Source organism: Peromyscus eremicus, chromosome 15 (assembly GCF_949786415.1).
Source record: "Peromyscus eremicus chromosome 15, PerEre_H2_v1, whole genome shotgun sequence".
In the NCBI taxonomy this organism is placed as follows: domain Eukaryota; kingdom Metazoa; phylum Chordata; class Mammalia; order Rodentia; family Cricetidae; genus Peromyscus; species Peromyscus eremicus.
The window spans coordinates 16,789,041-16,805,192 of NC_081431.1; the positions used below are offsets into that span (position 1 = coordinate 16,789,041).

General features: G+C 45.6%; 1 protein-coding gene across 1 annotated transcript in view; it reads right to left on the minus strand.

Moving 5' to 3' along the window:
* The window catches only part of Kif26b (kinesin family member 26B), a 171,583-nt gene that overhangs the window by 26,000 nt on the left and 129,431 nt on the right, over positions 1-16,152 (minus strand). Inside the window, exon 7 of the mRNA XM_059281043.1 lies at positions 6,562-6,721. Coding sequence (XP_059137026.1) covers positions 6,562-6,721 — 160 coding nt within the window. The remainder of the gene's footprint in view (positions 1-6,561; positions 6,722-16,152) is intronic.

The window sequence follows — 16,152 nt, forward strand, 5'->3', positions numbered from 1 at the left end:
GGGGTGGTAAGTGTGAAATCAGGAATGAGCCACTCAGCTCTGACCATCTGTCTCCTCCTTCCCTTAGACCCCACCCTGCCTGCCCCTCTGGACTACCATGGCTGTCTGGGGAAGGGACCCAGTGCTGCTGACCTGAGTCTTAGTCCTGGGGCCGCTGTGGAGGGGCAGGGAGAGCACCCTCTGTTCTGCTAGGATTGACAGAATGTGGGGTTTCAATTCCTAGTCTACTCTTGAGTCTATTGCCAGTTGACTCAGAATCTAGAAGGAAGAGACTTCCATTGGCAACCTCAGAAGTTAAGCTAAAGGAAGGTAAAGTTGGAGCCCAAAGAGAAATGAAGCAGTCCCCTGTCTCCCATCCAGTCCTCAAGCCGTTATGCTTCGTTATCTAAGAGCGGCTTAGTGGCAGCGGGCAGAGAAAAGATCACCTGCACTAGCTTTGCTGCTCAGAGGCTCTGGCCACATTAGGGGTCCAACACTCTGCTCCTAGTTCAGGAGAGTAGTTCTCCAGAACAGAAAGGAGGGACCAAACTTGAGACATGACAACTGATGATGGAATCCAGTCTACAGCCCAGTAGAGTCCCACACCACATCATTTCTCTCCTAATGACTTGCACATATCAAGCTGGGGGAGTTAATCAACAGACAATTGCTGCCTGGACTGTTAAGAAAATGATCACGGTCTCTGTCAATTCTGTAATGAACTATGAAAATACCACTGGCCAGGGAAGAGGCAAGGAGGGAGGAATAAAAGAGAGTGGCATGCTGAAAGATCTCGTGAAAAAAAAAAACTTCTTTCTGTGTCCCAGAGACGCTCTGAGCTCGTCCTCCTTGCTTCCTAACAGTCATTAAAATGTATAAAAATGAATGTTTTTAAAGCAGCAATACCAAGAATTATCACTGCTGCGGTTGCCTGGCAACCTGAGACTTTGGTTATTTTATTTCTAAACAGGGAATGCTATAAACTGGTATCCAGAGTTTGTGCAAATAGTTCTAAATTGATGTTCTCCCCATAAATCAGGAGGAGATAATCCAGCATTAATGTGCATTTAGAAGAGGTTAAAAATGCACATGTGCGCTTCTCTCCTACACAAAGACCCTTCCATGGAGCTCGCCCCAATTTCATGCTATCTTGAGTCAATCTTCCAGCTGATACTCTTTTGCATTTTTTCCCTGGCAAATAGCTCTTTAATTTTATGGCACCTGTAAGTAATCTACATTCAAATCCATCGGAACAGGACAGCGTGACACCAGGGGACAGAACGTCATGGCTAACAGCAGTTTAGCCACTTCCCTCAGTTTCCCAAACCTCTCGGAGTAAGTTTCCAGTTCCGAGGAAGGGGAGACACCCCAAATCTACCCAGACACTAGGAGAATGAGTGATGAGTGGGGGAATACCTGTGCACTGTGGTGGTGGTCTGTGCACTGTGGTGGTGGTCTGTGCACTGTGGTGGTGGTCTGTGCATGCAGTGGTGGCCCTGCACAGCCCAAACTGCAGACCCGCGGGGGCTGCACCTGTTGTCTCTGGGTATCTGCACCCCACTGCCTTTCAAATGAGGAGAGGTGTTAACATTTTAGGAAAAGCTGTCTCCCTCCCCTCACCCCGAGTCGCTGACTTGAATTTGTTTCTAGTGCAGCCTGCTGGTTTGAGTGCCTAGTTGTGCTCAGGTGCTCTGGTGTCCTTAGAAAAATGCTGGTTCCTTACCCCACTGGAGCCCGAGGAGGCAAGCGTTCCCACTACTGGCTGTGCAAGGAGGTTCTGGCACATCGGGGAGATGGAGACTTCCGGGAGTAGATGCTGCCTGGGGGTGCTTGCTTATGGTTTGACGTTTGGTGTAAGAGACCAGCCCCAGTGCATTTCAAGCTTGGTGGAGCCATTCAGCCATAAAGAGGGACGAGGAGTGAGCAGAGCCACCTCTGCCCAGAGCTTACTGGTGACTACCACGAATAAATGGGGATCTCAGGCCCACAGCAGCACTAAATAAACCTGCAATAGAGGGCTTAAGCAGGGCTTACATCACAGGTGGCTGTGAGGGACCATTCTCCAGGCTGCCAGAGACGAGCATCAGAAATAGACACAGCCTGAGTGTCACAGGATGATTTTCCACGACCTTATTAAATGGGAGTCCAGACATTAGCAAATAAATGTCCGTGGTTTAGAAACGGGACAAACACACTGCTGGCAGATGAGCAGAGAGATATGAGGTTTTAGGCCTAAATTCCTTAAATAGCAAAGGGATCAAGAGGGCTTTCATGAAAAGCCGTGCGAACTCACTCCAGGACAGTTTGGAAGCAGCTTTTCAAGAACGGACCTATGCAGAAGCAGCCAATGACCTTAGTGTGTCACAAGCTCCCAAACCTCCCACACAGACTGTAACTCTCCCAGAACACAGACAAGGCCAGTGAAGAGGCACAGTGACCCTCTAGGCCAGTGGTTCTCAACCTGTGGGTCACGACCCTTTTGGGGGTTGAACCACTTTTTCACAGGGTTGCCCACGATCATCAGAAAACATATTTACATTATGACTCATAACAGTAGCAAAATTACAATTATGAAGTAGCAAAAAAAATAATTTTATGGTTGGGGTCACCACAACGTAAGGAATGTATGTATTAAAGGGTCACAGCATTAGGAGGGTTGAGAACCACTGCTCTAGGCCCCACCAACTTCTCATTATCCAATCAACGAGCACCCTATCCTCCTTCCCTTCTCAAACATTCCCAGTTGCCAGGCCATGAATGAATTGTACTTTGAAAAAAAGTCTCTTGTCTCTTTAACGGTCTTTTCTCAATGAAAAGCTTCACCATTTTGCAAAAGGCCCAAGCGTGCTGGTTTGGCTTTTGTGAGGTCTGTAACAGGCCCTTGCTCACGTCAGAGTGTGTGGCTTATCAAAGTGATGGTTTCTCCAAACGCAGTGTCAGTTATAAATGGAGTCAACAGGCTTTAGGGCTTGAGGGACCACTGTGTGAAGGATGTACTTCCTCGGGGCTTGTACCCATCACAAGACAACATCTAAAAGGGACCCAGCTTCCTTGTAGGGAACTGGCTTGTGGTTAGAGTTTCTGAGTAGCGAGAGAGTCTGTGATCCTCAAAGGGGTGTGGCATCAGAACACTAGCTGAAGCCAACTTCACCCTGACCTCTCAGGGACCAACTCCAAACACCACTTTGTGGCAAGAGAGTTCACGCCAATACCTTTGCTCCAACCTTCCCTACCCCCTATCCCCACCCCCTCCCCCCTCCATCAATTGTAGAGATTCCTAGCACCTCGCTATGCAGGAAGTGGTAAGGAATAGCAAACAGCTATAAAGAATGAGCCTAGAAGGAAATGTGCAAATGCGCTCGCTGTCAGAAACCTCAGAACAAGGACAGATTTCCCTGGGCGTGCGACATCTTGAAGTTAGAAGAGAGCGATTTGTGCTTCCTGTCATTGAGGAGCTGACTAGGGGGCCGGGTGCCCTTGCTGATCTCCCTGCCTCCCCCACATGCTTTTCTGAATGGTGTCACTATTTAGGATTGATGAATGAAGGACACTGGGATTGGCCGGGCAGCCTGTGCTATGTAATGGCGGAAGTGGGGCACTCGCCCCACGCCTGCGCCTGTCATCTGCAAAGGCAATATCATCTGCAGAGTCAGAACCATTCAGGGCACATCTAGGGTGCCTGTGGGAGCACCCAGGATGGGTAATGAATCCCGACTCACTCTCAGGCTTGCTCACATGACAAATGGTCCAGTACGATGATGAAGAGAAATGGAGACAGGCTATATCCCCTCTGTGCACATTCCAGTTAATTTCCCAGAAGCAAGCACAAGTAATGCTGCTTCTGAGCTGAGTTGTCTGGGGTGACAGATGAAGAGCAGTGGGCCTTTGTGTTTTGGAGAGATGGGGGAGGGTAAAGAATATGAAGTTGGATTTTCTGGGATTTTTTTTTCCCCCTGAAAGTGAACAGAATAACTAGGAAACCACACAGCCAAGAAAGGTCCCATTGCCTGGGGTGCCAAGGCAAAGAGAAGACTTAATGCCCAGAAAGGTTAGTCTGCTAACATAATGTGGCAAAGCATGACTTTGGAGGGCTATGGTCTGATGCGGACCATCCTGCTGGGCTGTACAGAGGCAGCCAGCCTATAGATAGCAGACAGAGCTTGATGAGAGCAGGCATTGAACGGCCCTGTGGCCTCAACTGCCAAGGTCTCCCAAACTGGGAAAGGCCATACAGTTTGATCTTGTCACCAGTTGCCTAGCAGATTTTAGTAAATCTTCTACCTTCCTTTGTTCTAAAAGAGAATAATTTCTAGTTGATTAATCAATCAGTTTGCAAATGAGATTCACAGACACCAAATACTAACTCTGTGCTGTGGCTGGGAATCCAAGAAAATGTCAGAGCATAAGTTTTGCAAAGCTTAAGCACAATGACAGTCATTATGGAGCAAAGAATGACCAGACAAGAGCCTGCTCATTTGATGTCTGGCCAGACCACCATGCTTCCTGACACTAAGCAGTGGGCGGCCCAGCAAGCTCTTGATGGTTTGAGGCAGGATCAGAGTTACTGATGGAAGCTTATGTCCGCAGCTAATGGCTGTTAGGGTCATGGGACAACTCCATGACATGGTATTATGTAGCCACAACATTTATGTTAAGTCTTTGTTTACATACAATATAGAAACATTTTGCTCATCACCTGTGTGGCCAAAATGTTAGGAAGGGACTCCTAGAACCAAGCAGAAGGATGTCTGGAGGGGCTGGTGACATTCTACTGCAGTCTGTCAGCTCTCCCAAGAGGGCAGGTGGTTGGCCATTAGGAGCCACTGATGTTAAAAATATGTTTAATCTAACAAGAGACCTTGAGCTAGAAATAAAAACAACTCCTAGTGTTTCCTTAGTTGTTTACAGTGGAACCAAACTGCAGCCAGAAAGAAGTTACTTTATTTAATCTAAAAATTTCATATGCTTACATTTATCCAGCCCTCCCACCATCAACTCAACAATCTGAATGGATAAATATTTATTAAAATCATAAAGGTATTCCACTCTTAAGAACTAAGACAGGAGTGATCCACTACCCAGCAGGTGACCTCATAACAGGGTGGCATTTTGAGGTGGCATTGTATCTTCATGGTGACCCAGGAAATGATCAGGTTCAAAGACACGATTCTCATTTAATGGATGCCAACCAGGTCCCGTAGCTCTTTTTGTTTTTGGAGGACCTTCAGCCTCGATAGTTTTACCCCACAATGACCTTTTTCTTGGCCAAGCCCCTAACCGTTGGGCTATTTCACAGCAGAAATCATAGAAAATGAAACTTGATAAACCCTCACCTTGACATTCTTCTCTCACAGGAAATGGTCTTTACAAGCGCGAGGAATACCACTTTGGGGCTTATCTATTTGGGACACCAAATGTCAGGAAGGGATGCAACTAGGATTATGACTACCAGGTAAGCTGCTGAAGGCATCCAGAATGCTCCTCCTGGTAGGGAATGGTGTCTGGGGTCTGTTATCAACCTGGACCAGAGAGGAGAAAGCAAGGCTTTTCTGGAAACTCAGATTCATATATATATATATATATATATATATATATATATATATATATATATATATATATATATATATATATATATATTTTCACACCTGTTCTTCACATCATTTCACTGTGATGCATATAAAATACAGAGGCAGAACCCTCATTGTAAGATGAGCGGGGGTTCCTACAGCTAGGAAGACACACAGCTGAGCTGGGCAATGGTGGTGAGGGTAAGTAAGGCTGAGTACTCATGAGCACTGGTGACAGGGTGTGTTTAGGGTTGCACCAGAAATGGGAGAGCAGTAACTGTAAAGAGGGAAGGATCCTGCATACGGAGTCAACATTTTGTGTGGGATGAGACATGGTAACGCCCCAGGCTTTTAAAGCTTTCCTAAGCAGGGAGGTCAGATGACACACAGATGCCCACGGTATCCATGCAATAATAAAAAGGGTCATACTTAAAACTGTAAATTGTCGTTCACCTGAAATTCATATCTCATGAGTAAGCTGTACTCCTGTGCGTGGCTTTTTTTTTTTCTTTTTTGGTTTTTCGAGACAGGGTTTCTCTGTGTAGCTTTGCGCCTCTCCTGGAACTCACTTGGTAGCCCAGGCTGGCCTCGAACTCACAGAGATCCGCCTGGCTCTGCCTCCCAAGTGCTGGGATTAAAGGTGTGCGCCACCACCGCCCGGCCCCTGTGCGTGGCTTTAACCTGGCTGACCCATTCCTCTCTGGTCACTGCTTGCAATACCATGGAACAGACACACTGACGTGATGCTGACAGAAACCCACCAACGGTAATTACCACTGGAGGCCTCTATTGACATAGCTTTCTATGACTGTGCTGGAGTTAAGTATCTGCGACACTTTCCAATTTGGAGGATGGTGCGTGATACCATCATTAGCGGAAGCTAATCTCTGTCACTGAGCTCGTAACCCAGACCAGCCCGACCCTGAGCTGCCCTTCTCCCAGGGCAAGGCAGCCCTCCTGGACAGAGACGCGTTCTGCTCACACCAGCTTGCCGTTCAGTAGGAGAGTCACTTACTTGTACGGGATGTGTTTGCTGCCATTGACAAGAGCCAGGATGACATTGCCCAGAGCGGACAGCGAGAGGCACAGCCCTGAGCCTCCTTCTCGGTTTTTGCTGAGAGCTTTCACACAGCTGCCCAGATCGATGAGATGCAGGCGGCTGCGACCTCCAGACACTGGCACAGGAGAGAAAAGAGAGAATGGGTAAGTTCTGGCCAGTACATTTTCTCTTCTTCACGTAGCTCTATTGGGAATCTTGGAGAAGGGAAAAGATTAACATTTGATGACGTAAACAATTCAACCTGGGGTTTCAAATAGAATCAGTGCTCTTAAATTCTGTCCACCACATACCACACACCCTCTAAAACCCACTGTCACTTATTTTACAAATAAAAGAACAACTCCAGTAGATCAGGTGGTTCATTGAAGGAGGGTTAGGTAGGGCTTTCCTTGACTGTCCTCTGGATGACAGAGTTCTGCAACTTTCCCAGTTAAAACCTGAGCAGCTCACGAGTGATCATCTACTCTAGTTTGTTACTGTCAGGTAGCCGACCTAGAGCCCAGCCAGGAATCAGGTTGGTAACCCTAGGAGAGGTTTGGAAGGTGTAAGATCCAGGTGCAAAGGCAGGAAAGACCCGACTATTTGCTGAGCGCCTGCCAATTGCCAGGTGCACAGACATCCATCTCACTCAATTCCCACACAAAATCATCCAAACACTAGCATCCTCTTCTTGTGGATGAGAATATTAAAGCTTGGAAAAGTTAAGGATTTCACCCATGAATTCTGGCTGCCATGAAGTAACAGGGACCAGGCTAAGTGTTGTATCCAAAACAACCAAAAATAAACAGAATGTATAAAATAGCTGTTTTTAAGACACTAGACATTAGATGGGGAAAAGGACTCTTGGGGCACAGGAAACAAACAAGGCAAACATTCTTGGCCTCAGCTAACTGTGCTGAGAGAGTTCCTAAGCTCAGGACAAAGAGCCCTGGTAGGACCTGGTGGACCCACTGAGCTCAAGAGAGATAGAACCCAACATCTAGGGAAATCAAGGAGCAGCCATGTGCAGGACAGAACACTAGAAAGGTGTTTTTATAGACAGTCTCTGGAAGATTCAGCTGAATGCTCATCAGCAGATGCTCATGAGAAACTGCTAATGAAGCCAAGAGGTACCTGTTCCCAATAGTCAGATCAGAAAATCTGAAAGTTCATGTGAAAAGATAAACAGACATGAAAAGAAGCAGGTAGATGATACCCCTAATGAAGCAGTATTCAGAACAAAGCTACAAAAACATAACTATCAGAATCCACAGAGAAGGAGATGTGAAACAGTTACTGCCATTCCGTGTCAATGTTCAAATGCTTAAAGAGAGACATGGCCACCCTGGGCTGTATAACAAGATCTGTCTCAATTAAAATAAAAGTTTATTTTATTTTATATAATATATATATATTTTATATAAAATATATATATAATATATATAATATATATATTTTATATAATATATATAATTTTATATAAAATATATATATAATAACCTCTAAGAGAGTAAAACAAAGATAAAATTGTGTCTGAGAGTTTATGGCAAGTTATACATTAATAAAAGGAAAGGTGAATAAATTTGATAATATATCAATATAAATCTTCAAAATGAAACAGAGAAAAATAGAAGTACACAAAAAATAAATACATACAGAGAGAGAGAGAGAGCGCAATTGGTAGGTATTTAAAAGGTCACAGAACAAGCTCGGCTGTCTAAAATACACACGGTTGGATTTTCAGAGTGTGGCACAGATGCAATGTTTGAATAAATAATGGCCCAAACTTTGCCCAAATGGTCAAAACGACCAAGCCACAAATCCACAAAGCTCAATCAGCCCCAGGAACAAGAAAAATGAACAACCCGGTGAAGCAAATGATAACCACACTGCTCAGAACAGAAGGAGGGGAGAAGAACAGCCCGAGGAGCAAAGGCATATTCCACACAAGGGAACACAGAGGAGTGTGTGTGACGGCCAATTCGTCCTCGGCGATAAGTGATTGGACAGCACAGCACCATGTTTAAAAGCCTAGAAACTGTCACGTGAGCAGTCAACATCCGGAATAAGTATCATTCCAAAGCAAAGGGAAAAGAAATACACTTTTTTCCTTGATGTGGGGCTGGGAAGGCGGCCCATGGAGTAAGAACACTTACTATGCAAACAGGAGGCCTGATGAATTTGAATCCTCAGCAGTCACATAAGAAACCAGGAGCGAGCGGCTAGGGAAGCCTGTAAGCCCAGCCCTGCAGGGTGGGATGCGGGTAGAGACAGGCTAAAACCCAGAAGCTCTCTGACGAGCCAGACTGACTGACACAGTGAGCATCAGGTTCACTGAGAGAGACCCCGTCTAGGGGGGCAAGGCAGAGAGCAGCCGAGGAAGACGTGGCACAGTTATACATCTACTCTCCACACCCAGCCCAACATGTTGGCTTCACGTGAGGGACATTCAGGTGGCACCTGGGTATACACATCTGGGTACCTCAACACCTGTAGTTAGAACTCAAAGACCACCCATGAGGGCAAGGTATGGACTTGCTGTTGGATAAGAACTTGGGGGAATCATCTTGGGGCCTCTATTTCCATGCCTGCTGCTGGTGGGGAACATTCCAGGAAGCAGAGCATTGCAGCTTCTCCAGCTCGGTCCCACACTTTAGACATGAATGAAGTTCATTTTGCTTATTTCCAACTGTCCCCAGGGCAACCCCTTAAAAGGGAGGCCATATTACTTCTCTTCTATCCTATTTCAGATCATGCAAGATTGGCTCATGGCAATGATGTGCTGGGGAAACAGTTATTTTTAAAACAAAATGCCATCTGTTTTGCAGCCCAATTATATAAACAGGAGAGGCGTAGGTATTCCTCACACATCTCAGATGAAAGGACAAAGACCGAGACCCATTTGGACTTACAGACGTAATGGTCCATTTGATGTAATGGAATAAAATGTATAATGTACACATAGTAAAACAGAACAAAAGGTGGCTTAGATTGTGTTGGCGAGCTTTATAAAACACCTGTAATTACCTGCATGACTCAGAAAGAGAGGCACCTCGCACAGTGGAAAAGCTGCTCTCTGCCCTATACCCACTGGCGTTTGGGTGGTCAGAGAATCTGCCTTTCACAAATGGTGCTTAATCTAGAATGGTGTGAAGTCAGCGGGCACGGACTGTTTGATGGTGTTGAATCTACATCACCGTAAGTGGCTAGGGAGAGAGGAATTCCGCAATGACTGAGCAGAAGGTGTGGTTATTAATACAGGTAAGAAGCAGGTTCCTTATCAACATCTCAGATTTCTGAGATCAAGGACGCAAGAGTTAAAGGAATGTAGGTGAATCTGTCTTGAGCAACTTCATTTTCTTTAGAGAGTGTCTCATGTATCCCAGGCTGGCCTTGAACTTGCTGTATTTCTGAGAATAATTCTGAACTTCTGATGCCTCTGTCTCTGCCTCCTGTGTGCTGTGATAACAGACATATGTCACCACACCCAGTTTATTATGTGCTGCTAGTGATCAAGCTTCAGGCTTCATGCATGCTAGACAAGCACTTTTCCAACTGAGCTCAAAATTCTTTATGTTTTAAGTCTAGAGTTGGACCAAACCAAGTTACCCACAGGCCTTATTTTCCCCACAGGGAGTAATTCCCCTAATATCACTTAATGCCTACATTATGCATAAATTGGACTAAAATTATAGATGATAAAACCGAGACTGAGATCCACACATGCTGAAAAATAAATCATCCATGTTTCATTGAAAATGAGTGCTGAGTCAGATGGAAACCCAAAGTGAACTCTAAAACATGCATAGCCTTTTGCTCATCTTGCATCAACGTGGTTTCCTGTTTGGCAGCACTTTGGAATCACCTGGGACCTGAGAAGAACTACTTCTGCCTGCCTCCCACTCCCAGACCTTCTCACTTGATTGGGTTGGGGTGCAGGATGGGCACTGGGTTTCACTTAAAAGTTCTCCAGACAACTGCCGTGTGCTGCAAAGTCTGGGGACCACTGTCTGCCTACCTGGTGGGTCATTCACACTCTCCACCGCCCAGTAAGACACTGACTACCACAGCATGCCAAATGTGTGTGGCTGCTTTGGTTAAGCCCTTTTGTTGCAAAGAGACCTGCTGTCCATCTGCCAGAGGTCAGATATTTACGACACTTGCATTTATTACGACTAAAACCTAAATAATACAGAAACCAACAAACTGTTATTTTGTAAGGAGTTTGAACAGTTATATGTAAATTAAATTTAATGTTTTGGGAAGGTATTTTAAAGAAAAGATTCAAGTTAAATTAGATGTACATGAGAAATCAGAGTTGAAAACATGAAAAGGTGCCAGGAAAAGGCTAAATGCAGTCGGCAGCAAATGGGTCTTTTAAGTTCTTGAAACTTTGAAGAAATTAAAGTAAAAACGATTAAAATCAGTATGGTTCATGAAAGTCAGAGCTTTAAGTTAAAAACTCTAAGCAAGTCCACACTGTATGCCCCCAAGATCCGTGAATAAATACACATTTTTATGCCAATGTGTCTTTTGATGGGATTTCCCTCGTTAGAGGACTTTCTCTGTGAACTGACCGACTTCTGGATGTGTAATATCCCCATGGCATCGGCTGGCACAAGGGTGGTTTGCACACTCTGCTAGATACTTAAAACAGATGGTCAAGAGGTAGAAAACGAATTTTGACTCCGCTTCACAGGCGTCAGTCCATGGTCACCTGGCCCCAACATGAGGCCAGGCCGAACATCATGGCTGTAAGAATGTGTGGTGGAGGAGACCGCTCACCTCACTGCAGCCTGGAAGCATAAACAAACAGGAAGAGGGTACGGCCAAGATCTACCCCTGAAAGTTAGGACCCCTGGTGGCCTGCTTCTTCCAATGAGGCCCCGCTTTGATTTCTACCAGCTCTCAACTGTCTATTCAAATTTTGAATCAATCAAGGCATTAAATTGTTCCTTAGGCCCGTGCCCTCAGGGCCTGTCATCTCTGGAATAGCCCGGACACGCACACTCAGAGGTATGCTTTATTCTCTAATAATTCAAAATCCAAGCAAGTTGGTCTTGCTCTCTGAAACTAGCTGTATGTACTAGATGGTAGAGGAAGTCGGGGTTAAAATACGGCACACATTCCATTGCATATAATACACAGATACTGAGTACTGGCAGGCAGACGCAGGACTAGCACCATGGAGACCCAAGACGACTATCAGTCTTCTGTTCTCAGGAAGTACATAGCCTCGTGGAGCCCAGCAAGCATGGGAGATAAAGATGTGAGGCAGAATAGGACAAAAGCTGCTCTGGGGTTCTAAGGAGAAAAAGATTATACAGAAAGGAGAGTCTGGGAAGCTGTAAGGAGGAGGCTCTTATGGAGGAAGTAAGCCCGAGAACTGTTACTGTCTCTGTCCCTTCCCTCCATCCTGAGGTGAGGTAGCTCTGACATTGATCATGGGAGAGATCAAAAATACAAGCACAGGGCTGGTACTGTCACTTTCTAATCGACTGTGGTGTGGGAGCTGGGAGTCCTGTACTGTGTAGCCATCTTCCTATTCAGGGCTTTGCTGCTAGGGACAGTGAGGGGAGGGTGGTTGAAAGAAAATGGCCCCCCAAAGGGAGTGGCATTATTAGGAGATGTGGCCTTGTGGAGGAGGTGTGGTCTTGTTGGAGAAAGCGTGTCACTGTGGGGGCAGGCTTTGAGGTCTTTTTGCTCAAGCTTCCCTCAGTGTGACACTGAGATCACTTCCTGTTGCCTTCTGATCAAAATGTGGCCAGCGCCATGTCTACCTGCACGCTGCCATGCTCCCTGCTGTGATGAGGATGGACTAGACCTCTGAACTGTAAGTGAGCCACCCCGATTAAATGTTTTCCTTGTAAGAGTTGCTGTGGTCATGGTGTCTCTTCACAGCCATAGAAACCTAAGACAGGGGCTCACCCCCTTTAGAAGCACATCTGCTAACCAGGTGATGGATCTTTAGAGCATGTAACTACATAGCCCTGGAACTGGGTAGGACATGGCTGATTTAGATCATCATCTTTGTAAAAAGAGTGTTTGACTGCAGTCAGAAAACCGAGGTGAGGGAAACTGTCTGATTGTTCTACCAGATGAGTGTAGGCACAGACGCCTGTCCACGTCCATTCATTCATGTATACGCGGACAGCCTCATCCATCGCCATTTCCCAGGTGGAAGCAAGGGGAATGAACAGATCAGAAGCCCAGTGTTAGTTGTGGACCCTGGATGTCTGCAAGCTGGTTCACCAGAGATACTTGGAAATTACCTATTTTTATTATGTATCTGTATGGTGTGTGTTATGAGTACAGGTATGTGCACGCTTTGGCATGTGTGGAATCATTTCTCCCTGACACCATGATTTCTGGGAAGGTAAATCAGGTCATCATGTTTACGTGGTAAGCACGTTTCCATGCTGAGCCATCTCTCCAGCCCATAAATGAATGCTCTTAGACCACGCTTATGAAAAGGAAAAGAAAAACTGGCTTCACTGGCTTACTGTTGTGGAATATTTAACCATGTAAAGATGAGTTGCATTTAATGTTGTTTTAACTATGTGAAGGTGTGTTACATTTGTTTCTGCTGCCTTTGTTAGTGATGTAAAGATGGGTTACATTTGTTTCGCCTTGCCTGCCCAAGGCACCTGATCGATCTAATAAAAACCTGAATGGCCAATAACTAGACAGGAGAGGGTTAGGTGGGGCTGGCAGGCAGAGAGAATAAGTAGGAGGAGAAATTTAGATAGAAGAGAGAAGAATGAGAGAAGAGAACAAGGGAGAAAGAGAGGGACATGCCCAGGGCCAGAAGCCAGGCAGCCTCTAGCCGGCCAGCCATGGAGACAGCAGAAAAGTAAGATATACAGAAAGAAAGAAAGGTAAAAAGCCCCCAGGCAAAATGTGGATTAAGAGAAACAGATTAAAATAAGAGCTAAGACAATGCCAAGCATTCATAACTAATAACAAGTCTCCATTTCATGATTTGGGAGCTGATTGGTGGCCCAAAAGAAAGCCTGCTACAGCTCAACACCTTGAAGGGACACAGTATCATCCATTGTGAGGAACAGCACTTGCCCATTAGAGGCTCTTCCCAATGCTGAGTTTGCATGGAGCCTGCACGCCTTTCTAGATTTAACAGTGAAGACTTAGGAATGGGGAGAACCAGCTCTGCTAATATTCCAAAAGCCTTGGCAACTGGGGAGCTCTTTTAAGCCCTAAAACAGTGATACATCAACAAAGAATGTTCTTTTCTATCTTGACCAGAAGGTTTAAGTTATCTACAGCCCTCTCTCTCTCTCTCTCTCTCTCTCTCTCTCTCTCTCTCTCTCTCTCTCTCTCTCTCTCTCTGTGTGTGTGTGTGTGTGTGTGTGTATGTGAGCATACAATGCATAGATGGGTCTAAGACTCTGAGCATATTCACACTATGTATTTAGTTCTTGCAGCAGAGATGCCCCTGAATCCATCATCAAGCTAAGCCTCTCCCAGTTGGTTAACAGCCCTGTTTCCTGCTTCCCCGCAGGGTGACTAATTAATAAACCTTCCCTTAATTGAGTTCTGGCTGCCAAGTCCACAGGGATTATAACTTATATATAAGTAAACAAAATTTCCATTTTAAACAACATTCCAAATCTTCTCATTATGGGTTAGCAGAATAAATCCACTGAAATCCTGCTGGGCCTGAAGGCGGGGTCTGATCCTTTGCCTTTGAGATGCTGGGGCCCTGGCACGTGGGAGGGGCTTGCCCTTTGCCCTCTGCAGCCTGGACCCTCCCCTTCTCTCTTCTAGTTTGCTGCCATGCTGGACAAGCACCCGAGAGGTTTGGAAGCCAGTGGTGGCCTTTTCCTTTTGCCTGAATTTATTATTTAAAAGCAATTTTCATGCACAACTTAAAAATAAAGAGATGCCTTGGATGCTAAATATTTAATAAGTGCTTAGGATTTGGTAGGACCAATTTGGGAGCAAGTCTTCCGTTTTAGGGAATGTTCTTTTAAACCGTTGTGGAGTCAGAAATTGAAATTTTTACATTTGAAGTACTTCAGTGAAATCTTTCTGTATTTTCATTGTTTGCTACTGCTTCCAGACTCTGAGTTGCAAACAAGACCATGAAATGAAAATTGAAAGACCCAAAGAGAATTGCTGGCTTGGTGTGCAGCTTAGAAGGACATTGTGCTGCCCTCTGTGCCTCTGTGCTTGGGGCCTTTGGAAGCCCTGGTCTCAGGACTCAGAGCTGTTGGGAATCCCCTTTGCTGACCATATAAGAACTCACTGAAGGCTATGATGATTATTAGTATTGACAGTTGTTTAAATGACTAAAATAAACAGTGTTCCAAGTCTTACATCCACTCTGCTAAGACATTACCCAGAACAAGCAGTGAGGGCGGGATTTACAGCCAGCTCCCAGGACTGCTGGGCGAAACACAGTTCAGCTGCAGCTTTCTGAGCTCAGGGTCTCTCACTCCACGTCCTAATTCCTGTTTCCGGCCTCAAGAATGCTATGCTAAATGGAAGTGCTTGACATGGTGTGAACTCCCCTTTGAGAATTAATGTCCTTCAAAAGATTCCCATTCAACATGTCCTGCTGTTCCCCAGTCAAACCCTGACAATCGCAGGCTGTCCAAGAAGATCTGGTTTTAGGTTAATGGTACCCTTCCCAAGGGCCATCCAGAGTGATAAGTGACAGCCAGGGTCTCTAGATTACTGGGGAATTCCCCATCTGCTTTCCCGATCTCTACAAGTGGCTTTGGCTAGTGGTACCCCAGTCCCAGACAGGGCTATTTTCATTCATTCCCCACGGTGGGAATGGGAAGCAGGTCTCTAGGGCCAGTCAAAACAAATGAGCAAAGAACAAGGAAGATAAGTGAACAAGCCAGAGAAGCAAATCTCAAGTGTATTGTGTTAAATGAAAGAAGCGAGGTGCAAAGGGACCCATTTGGGCCTCAGGATTGATTAACACACTACTATGGATAAAGGTCAAATATAGACAAAAACAGATCAGTGCTTGCCAGGGACTGGAGGTGGGGGTAAGGACTGAATATAATTGGCAAGAAAAACTTCCCAGGCCACTGATATCACCTTGAATTCTTCTGGTTGCACAGCTGTCCAGAACTCATCTAAAAATATCAAAGGATATAAATTCCACTGGATACAAATTATTACTCAATAAACCTGAATCTAAGACACAGTAACTGGGTTAGATGTGTTCAGAACACTGCCGCATCCTGGCACTCTGGAGGCTGAGGCACTCCGGAGGCTGAGGCAGGAGGATTGTGAGTTCCAGGGTACCTAGGCTAAATAGTGAGACATTGTCTCAGAAAACCAAAACAACAACGAAAGCCAACAGGCAAGCCACCAAACCCTGAGGAGCAGGTAGAGTGGAGAGATCAGGTCAATGGAGGCAGCAAGATGGAAAGAGGACATTCCAGCCGAGAATACCAGGAATCCTGGAGAACGATCTTCAGGAATGTTTTGAAAGTCTTGGGCAACAAGAACACTTGAGGAGAAACTAGGGTGAGCCTCCCTCTCCATGGGTTGTGTTAATTCTAGATTTGCTTTGAAATAGGGCTGTCA